General features: G+C 51.4%; 1 protein-coding gene across 1 annotated transcript; it reads right to left on the bottom strand.

The window, feature by feature from the left end:
• Positions 1-669: 669 nt before the first annotated feature.
• On the bottom strand, positions 670-4,796 carry lrrc4.2 (leucine rich repeat containing 4.2). Its single transcript, XM_062547403.1, has 2 exons — positions 3,857-4,796; positions 670-3,732 (listed from the first exon to the last, which is right to left on the bottom strand). Exon 2 carries the CDS (start codon positions 3,611-3,613, stop codon positions 1,607-1,609), a length of 2,007 nt encoding a protein of 668 aa, XP_062403387.1. The 5' UTR covers positions 3,614-3,732; positions 3,857-4,796; the 3' UTR covers positions 670-1,606.
• Between the last annotated feature and the right edge of the window lie 4,438 nt (positions 4,797-9,234).

The raw sequence follows: 9,234 nt of genomic DNA, 5'->3' as shown, positions 1-9,234 counted from the left end.
CCAGCACCCAGGAATACCGCAGCGCAGAATGAATCAACGTGTGTGTGTGTGTGTGTGTGTGAGTGAGAGTGAGAGTGGGTGGCGGTATGGGGGTTGGGGGTTAGGGAGTCAAGAGGCAAACAGAAAGAACTTTGATGAGAGAAATACAAACGAAGTGCTGTTGTTTTTTTATTACTCTTTTGTTGTAACCTCTGTAGACTCCTCATAAAAATAGTGTTGCTTGAAATAATGAAAAAAAAGAAAAAAGACAAAAAAAAAAACACTGTTTCAATGACTCCAGGAGAGGACAGCCCACAACCCCAAACACTCATATTCATTTCCCTTGCACCAAAAGATTAAGTGTAAGCATTTTTTTATTTCAATTTTTTTTTCTTTTTTTATCTCTTTTTTCAATACTTGCGGCAAAAACGACCAAACAACTGCACCCAGTCTCTGCTCTTCTGAAGGAGGAAAAAACCATCCCATTTGAGCCCTTGCAAAAAACTAATTCTGAGGCAACTGTTGTAATGCATTGACTAAATTAGCCCTAAAAGCTACACAAGCCGTAATGAAGGCGACCAGGACCTTAAAGAAATATAGAAAGCAACCAAGATCAGAGAAATGTGTTTGTAACAAACTGTTCGGAGGGGAAGAGGAAGCGGGGGAAGGTTTGGACAGGGGGGGGGGGGTGATAAATTACAACCTCTGGATTCCCCTAGAGCAAAGGGAACTGGAGAATAATGTGAGCAATCTGGAACAGCAGGCCTGGTAATTACCGAGAGAGAGAGAGAGAGGGAAAGAAAGAACTGAATACGGGGGGACAACTCCGACTGAATCCTCAGCAAACGCAGAGTTAAACACTAGCTGCGGATCCGTGGTGCAGTCCAGGAGCATTTGGCCGATAGCTACTAGACAGCAGACTATATCCTTCAGTTTCAAAACGCTATCCTTAGACGGAGGTCCTTCTAACTACATTTTGTATCGTATTTGTAGTATTTCGTCGTCTTTTCTCTCCCTCTCCAACAAAATCCTTTTATTGCAGGTGCAGTTGAACATTTGGCACGGTACAAATTCTTGGTGCTTTTACAAGATAAACCTGTAAAGATTCATTCGGGGGACATATTCTTTTTTTGTTCCTTTTTTCCCTTTTTTTAATGAAAGTCTTCTGGGTATAAATGGAGTTTTTTCTGCATCCTATCTAGCATGATCTAAAAATCACAGAATGCCCTTTTCAAACAAGTCTACTATCATCTTTCAATGACATCTGACATCTTCACATCTCAAACCTTTTAAATAGAAGTTACAGGTTAGAAAAGTTTAAATTTCCTCTTCTTTTTAATATAATCTGTTTGTTCTCACCATCCCATAGTGGACTGATTTCATATATTTATATATATACTTTTTTTTCACATATTTATGTATAAGCATGTACAAGAAAAACAGTCTCAGTTTTGCACTTTGTACAAAAAAGTGGTTTGCTGTCTTTTTTTTTCTTTGTGCATTCTATTGCATGTGTAGATGAAGGGTGAAAAAAGAAGTCAAAAACACAGAGTAAAGGCAATGGTGAGGTGGGAGTTTTGGGTCATTTGAGGGGGTTGGGGGCTGGGTGGGGGGAGAAAGAGAGATGCTAGATCTGAGTCTCCTGTACCTTCTCTTTGTGGGATTTTTTAAGGTAGGGCTCATGGATGGTGCTGATGGTGGTGGTGGTGGTGGTGGCGGTGGGCCGCGAGCGGTGCAGAGAGTTGCCGATGTTGTTCTCTGTCCACATGGCCCCGTGTGCTGCTGCTTTGTAGGTGCCGCTGCCGCCGCCGCCGCCGCTGCTGTAGGGCTTGTAGATGCTGTTGTGGTGGTGGTGGTCCCCACGCAGGCCCTCGCCGGGCAGGCAGCCCCCCGAGGAGGCGGGCGGCGGCAGGTCCTGCTCCTGCTCCTGCATGTGGATGATCTCTATAGTCCTGGCGGCCGCCACCGAGCTGCGGTGCTGGTGCTGCTTGCGCAGCTTGTAGAAGACGACGAGCATGGCGGCCGCCAGCATGGTGACCGCCACGAAGCAGCCGATGATGATCTTGGTGGTCTTCATCATGTCGTCCAGGCTGGGCGAGGGCGGGCGCGGCGTGCCCTGCGGCGAGGTGGGCACCGAGACCGGCCGCGGCGTCTGGAGCAGCACGGTGGGCGTGGAGATGAAGACGGGCTGAAAGACGGACGGCGAGGCCGTGACCGTGGTGGTCTTGGGCTTGAGCAGCGCGTCCTCCGACACCGGCGGGTCCACCTCGAGGGCGGCGTCGGTCGGCGGGCAGTAGACCACGTCGGACGTGTTGAGCTCGGCGGCGCTCACGTTCAGGTAGGCCGAGGCGTTGGAGTTGCCCGCCACGTTGGTCACCATGCAGACGTAGATGCCCGTGTCGTTGGGCAGCACGTTGGAGAAGTTGAGCGAGCCGTCGTTGAGCACCAGGATCCGCGGGTGGTTGGAGCCGTGCGTCAGCACCGTGCCGTTGGGCAGCAGCCAGCGCACCGAGGACATGGGCGCCGTGCGGCACTTGAGCTCGGCCACGCGCTCGGCCGAGATGTTGAGGTCGCGCGGCGCGTCCAGGATGTACGGCGCCGAGCACTGGAAGGTGGTCTGGTCCACCTCCACCAGGTAGCGTCCCCGCATGTGGGCCGGCGTGTGGCAGCGGCCGCAGCACGTGGAGTTGGTGGGGATGTACTCGCGCAGCCACCACGAGAGCCACACCACGTCGCAGTCGCAGCGCCACGGGTTGTGGTGGAGGTGCAGCTCCACCAGGTAGCTGAGGGGCGCGAACAGGTCGTGCGGGAGGGAACTGAGGTTGTTGTGGGCCAGGTTGAGCTCAACCAGGCCCGTGACATCATCGAAGGCGTTCCGCTCGATCAGCGTGATCTTGGAGTTCATAATCCAGAGCTTCTTCAGGACCTTGAGGCCCCGGAAGGAGCCCGGCTTGATCTCGGGGAAGAAGTTCTCCGAGATCTCCAGCTCCTCGAGTCCCACCAGCGGCGAGAGGTTGGGCATCTCGCGCAGGTTACACATTCCAAGGTTAAGGTACTTCAAGTTGTATAATCCCTCGAAAGCGCCGTCCGAAATATACTCCAGCTTCCGCAGCTCGCCCAAATCCAAGCGCATGAGCGAGGGCACGCGGTTGAACGCGTACGACGGGATGCTCTCGATGGGGTTGCTCCTGAGCCACAGCTCCCGCAGCTTGGACAGGTACTCGAAGGCGCCGCTGGGGATGACCGTGAGCCGATTGTCAAACAGCTCCAGCGTGTTGAGGCTGGTCAGGCCGTTGAAGGCGCCCACCTCGATCTGCCGTATGGAGTTGCGGCCCAGCTGCAGGACCTCCAGGTGGTGGAGGTGGCGAAAAGTGTCCGCCTGGATGACCTCGATGCTGTTCTCCATCAGGTTGAGGAAGCGGGCGTTGGACGGGATGCCCGGGGGCACTCGGACGAGGCCGCGGCGGGTGCACACCACCTTACTGAACTGGCCGCTGCACGAGCAGACGGCCGGGCAGTTGAGGGGGCCCGAGGGGGCTGCGCACGCACTCCACGCTCGCACCATGAGGTAGACTGCACAGAGCAGGGCTGAGTTCCAGGCACGGTGCACAGTTACCTGCCCTGAGAGACTCATGATGTGGCACGTTCATAATTCAACATTGTGTGGGGATTCGGCTCAGGGGCGGAGAGCTGGCCCTACCCTGGTTTGAGCAAGGCTCTCGTTCTTTTTTCCATCGACAGTGCAGGAGGATGCTGTGTGGAGAAAGACGGATAGGGGGAAAGGGGGCAAGGGGGGAGGGGTAAATAAACCAAGTAAAACCGGAGTCAACAGAGACACAAGAAGCACTAAAGGGTTAAAATAAAAATCAGCACTTACCTCATGGGTTTTTTGCTTATTGAGAGATCTGGTCTCCCGCTTTAGATCAGCAAGCGCAAACAGGATCACATTCACTCATGCTCCCCATAAGGAGCAGTTGAGCATTTTTTTTTTAAATTCCTCCAGAAAAGTGTAAAGTGGACAGAGAAGCAATTCAACAAAATGGCTCCTATTAAATCCAGACAAAAGCCGCATTAAGATGAACCAGTTGGGGACGAGGGGCCCAGAGAGCTAAGCAGGTGCATGGATCCATCGTGCCTAGAAGAGACATCCCCTTATCTCCCCCTCTGATTGTCCTTGGAAGCCGATGCTGAAAACCACTGAATATTTTTGTGCGGCTCCATCACAGTACTGTGGACAGGCAGGTTCAACCAAGGCAGACAGTGGGGGAAAAACAGCCAAAATGAATCAAAAGCAATTAACATAACACACAAACCAACACAGAGCGGGAAGGACGAGAGAAAAAAAGAAAGATTGAAGAGAAAAAAAAATCCCAAGTCCAGATTTTCTTTCCCCTTGTGTTGAAGTCTTCCCCCCGCCTCCTTACTTTTTTGTTTTTTTTATTCTCCCTTCTCTCTCTCCACCACCCTCCGACACTTGTCCGGTTGATTAGCCGTTCGCAGACAAATCCAGAAAAGGGCTAATAGACGCACGTTGCGGTCGTTCCGTCTTGCATTTTTTAACTAGCTTGCGCTCCCCTGGTCCATCGGTGTAGCAGCTGCAGGCTGCCGCTCGCACAGTTAGCAATAATCCGTCAATTTCTCCAGAGGGGGGGTTCGGGGGTGGTGTTGGTGCGGGATAGAGAGAGAGCGAGCGAGCAAGTGAGTGAGTGAGTGAGAGAGAGAAAGGAAGAGAGAGGAAAAGAAGAAGGAGGAGGAGGGGGGAGAGAGAGAGAGAGAGAGAGAGAGAGAGAGAGGACAGCAGCAGCGGTGAGGCTTCTGCTTAAGAACGCAGCTCTGCTCCACTCTGTGACAGAGAAGAGAAAAGAGAGAGAGTGTGTGTGTGTGTGAGAGAGAGAGGGAGAGAGAGAGAGAGAGAGCGCGCGCGCAAGAGAGAGAGAGAGGGAGAGAGAAGGATTGATTGTGTCTGTGACGTGCCGTTGATTTCGGAGTGCAGCCTTGCGGAGGATTCCTCCGCTCACCCTCCTCCTTCTCTCTGCTTTCTCCTCCTCCTCCTCTTCTCCTCCTTCCTCCTCTTCTCCTTCTCTTTCGTCCTCCTCTTTTCCTTGTGCGACAGCTCTCCCACCAAAATCCCTTCTTCTGTTTTTTTTTTGTTTCTCTTTTTGGCGTTCCTTTCCCTGCCCCCCCTTCTCCTACTCGCCAAAAGTCCTGAGGTGGTAAGTTGTGGCAGTTAGCCTTCTCTTGCCATCACAAGCAGGGCTGACCGGTTGTGCTGCAGCAGAGAGAGAGAGAGAGGAGAGAGAGAGAGACAGACACACACACACAGACACACACACACACACACAGTGAGTGCGCCAGCCAGCTTAGTCAAGCACTGGAGCCAGGGGCAGCAGCAGCAGCAGCAGCAGCGGTAGCGGTAGCGGCGGTAGCAGTGGCGGCAGCAGGAACGGAGCGGCGGAAGCAGCGGCAGCGGCAACGCTACACCGGAGAGGAGAAGTCCGTCCACAGCTCAGGCGGGAGCAGCGACAGCAGCCACGGCAACATTTTCTGACTGCCCCCCCCACCCCCTCTCACCACACCGCCACCATCACCACCACCACCACCTTCCTCCTCCTCCTCCCCTCCCCTTTCCTTTCCGCGCCGTTTTTTTTTTTGTGTGTGTGTGCGCGTGTGTGTGTGTGTGTGCGCGCGTGAGCGAGCGAGCGAGCGAGCAGGCGGACGGGCGGGCGGGCGTTTGGGCGAGCGGGTCCCTCTCTCTCTCTATTTCTCTTTATGTGTTGCTGTTGCAGGCAGCCAAGACGAGCCGCTCTATCTCCTCCTTTTGTCCTTCAGTTGAAACGTGAATGTACTGCTGACGCACCCCCTTCCGCGCTGTGCATTGGTTTGATGCAGTGCTCTTGTGTATTAACACATCCACCCCCTCCTCTCTCTCCTTCCCTCTGCCTCTCTCTCTCCCTCTCTCTTTCTCTCTCTCTCCACGGCTCTCTCATCCCCTGCTCTCTCTCTCTCTCTCTCTCTCTCCCTCCTTTGCTTGCGGTCCACTGCTGTGCTCCTCTGCCTCTTTCATTCCCTTGATTTTGTCACTCTCTCGACTGTCATTCACTATTTTCTCCTTACATCCACTCATAATGTCTCTCTTCCAGTCTCTATCCCTCTCTCTGTCTCAGTCTCCCCCCTCATTTTGAAGGAGGCATGTCCACTGGCTGTGAGAGTCTGTAAACTCAAGCCCTTTGGGCTGCTCTGTTGTGTTTTATGAGGGCAATGTGAGCTGGCACACACCAGATCACTGCAGTCAAGCCATCAATTTGAACTCTAACTATGCACCAATAATGCAGCACAGGACATATGTGCAGCCTTACAGTCCTGTTCCTGCACCTTGAAAGATGCTGAGGGGCTGGAGGAGTGTGTGCACTCTCTCTCTTACTCTAGTGTGTGTGAGTACATGGGCTTACGCAGACATACAGACACACACACACACACACACACACACACACACACACACACACATCCACATGGCTAATCAGCTGGGGACAGAACGAAGCTGAATTTTGCTGGTGCGTGTGTGTGTGTCTGTGTGTGTGTGTGTGTGTGTGTGTGTGTGTGTGTGTGTGTGTGTGTGTGTGTGGCTGAATGCTGACGTTGCTTCTCCCTCTCGGCTGGGCAGTCTTTAGGGAGATGACTGATGAAAAAGACAGACTCAACCATGTCTCAAGAAAGGTGGGAGAGGCAGAATGGGGGGGGGGCAGAGAGAGAGGGGGGGGGGGGGGGGGCAGAGAAGGCAGAGAAGTCAAACCCATGGTTTGGATTTGGATTTAATAGGATTAAATATTATTTGAATATAGAACCTCCATCTCTGCCTTTTCCTCTCCTGTCTTCACGTCTGGCTGGTTGCCTTTCTTCTCTCATGCTCTTGTTAAAAAATGGAACCCCACAAAACACACACATACACACACACACACACACACACACACACACACACAGAGAGAGAGAGACACACACACACACACACACACACACACACACACACACACACACACACACACACACACACACACACAGAGAGAGACACACACAGGCAGACACACTCTCTCTCACACACACACACACACACACACAAAGTCAGACATGCATAGACACTATCTGAAAAAAACATGTGTGGGCCCAAATAGCCAGGTTGGCCCGATTTTATCCTTATGCATACTCAGCAGTATGATTAAGCCTCATAGTATAAGATCAACCTTCATTCACACACATATTTATGTAATGTAAGCCATGACCTTAACAAAATGGAATCAATGCAAAATGTAAACACACTGTGGCACGCACACTTCACCTCTGTTGTGTTAGTGGTATTTTAACATTCAATTAAGCTAAACTAGCCATTAGCGAGAGATCACGTCAAATCTCAGTGCAAACATTCAGTCAATGCATCCAGCGGCATTCTGTCCTTCTTTACCTTGTTCAAACACCCTCAGCCAGTTGAGGAACAGAAACCAGTTTAGCAGCCATCTCAGTAAACAATCAAAATGACCTTTACCAGGTGACGCCAGGTTGATACTGGCAAACTACTGCTTTGTTTAAACACACTATAGTCATTATGTTCTTAGCACAAATAATGAGTGGCTATCATATGCTATTGAGGTTGTCCATTCAGCTACAATTCCATAAGGTCACTCTAAGAGAGGCACTCAAACGGCCTGTTTGCTGCGCTATCAAACCTATGTTTGTTAATGATCCATTTAAGGGGCACAGGCCTAAATAATCTCTCATTAACTTAGTATAACTGCATGCATAGTTAGCATGTTTATATGCCATATCAACCTCTATCACAGGGATATATACTGTATGCTAGCATTATTATTGTTTCTAAATGAATAAATAAATACCAGAGACATGTAAGGTATATTCTGTACATGTCTGTGTGCTCTTGGGTTAATGCGGCCCCCTTTCTCGGAGTGTGTGTCTATTTAACTGCCTCCCTGCAGTCAACTGAATAATAGGCCAGGGTGACATTTACCTCTAGAGGAAACTGTCTCTCTGGTCCACATTCCCTAGGGGAGGATGCTGCTCCCAAAACAACTAAATAGGCTTACTTGGAAATTGGACGCTGCGAGGAGAGAAAAAAAAGCCCATTCAGAGGAAACATTATAACCGTGTTAAACATCGCCTAATGTCCTTGTGCATACAGTAGGCAGAGCACAACCTTTCCTTTTTGGGGTATTGCATCGTCGTCCCCCCGCCCTCCATGTTTCCTGGGCCTGTTACCACATTAAGTCCAAGGGTCTTTTTGTAAATTGAGGGCATTGGACTGTGAGAGCATTGGCCAGGCTGAGAGAGGTGGTGAGCACTCCTCGCTGCCTGTAATTACCACTGAAGGCAGCTGATGCATTGCCCCGGAGCAGAAAGGTATTCCTTAAGTGTTGCCTTATATTTCCACCAGGCCACTGGATGAAATGGCCCTCTTAGACTCTACGGGGAAGGAGGGGGGAAGAAAATAGTCTGGTATTCAAGGGAAGTACATGTCACTTCTGTGAGCCTGGCTAAAGCCATGCACGTGCATGTCAGAGATGCTGGAGGATTAAAACGTGGCTGGTCGTGGTGGCGGTCAGTTGGGGCTTTTTTTTTTTTTCGCTAGTAAACAACCTAGGAGGTGGGAGCAGGAGGGACAGGGTGGGATTGATGGTCATGACTGTGGCTCTGGTGTTAATGTCATTACCGGGGTCTCTCGCACGAAGAGGTCAACAAGCACGCCGCGGATGTGGCACTCACCTTCTCCCGCATTCGCCGCGCTTCACAGCTAGCCGACTGGCTAATAGGCAGCACGACACAGGGGCTAGGCACTAAAGCTGCATGTCTAAAGTGCCGGCGCTAGCAGTCGGCCAGGGCCACTGCCAAATGAGCATGCCGCCATGCCTCTCAAGCACAGACGAGAAGGCAGAGAGGAGCCCGGCACACAGCGCTGCACAGAGACTCAAGCCGTGACTTGTTAGGAGATGTCGCGTTCCTCCCACCGTTTCTCCAGGAGCCTGGCAGCACCTCTCACCACTTAGCATTTAACAGGACAAACACAGCGCCTCTCAAAAGGAAGACGAGACATTTGAGAGAAAATTAGCTCTTCGATCCCCCCCTACTCCCCCCCCCCCCCCCCATCTTGTTCTCGAGCCGCTTTCTATAAAATGGCCGGTGGCCGAAATATGTTCCCACCTAAACTGTTTGTGTTGCAGTTCTTTTTGTGGCGCTCCTTATAACGCGGGTGTT

Source organism: Sardina pilchardus, chromosome 10 (assembly GCF_963854185.1).
Source record: "Sardina pilchardus chromosome 10, fSarPil1.1, whole genome shotgun sequence".
Classification (NCBI taxonomy): domain Eukaryota; kingdom Metazoa; phylum Chordata; class Actinopteri; order Clupeiformes; family Clupeidae; genus Sardina; species Sardina pilchardus.
This window is presented reverse-complemented; position numbering and strand designations above follow the sequence as displayed.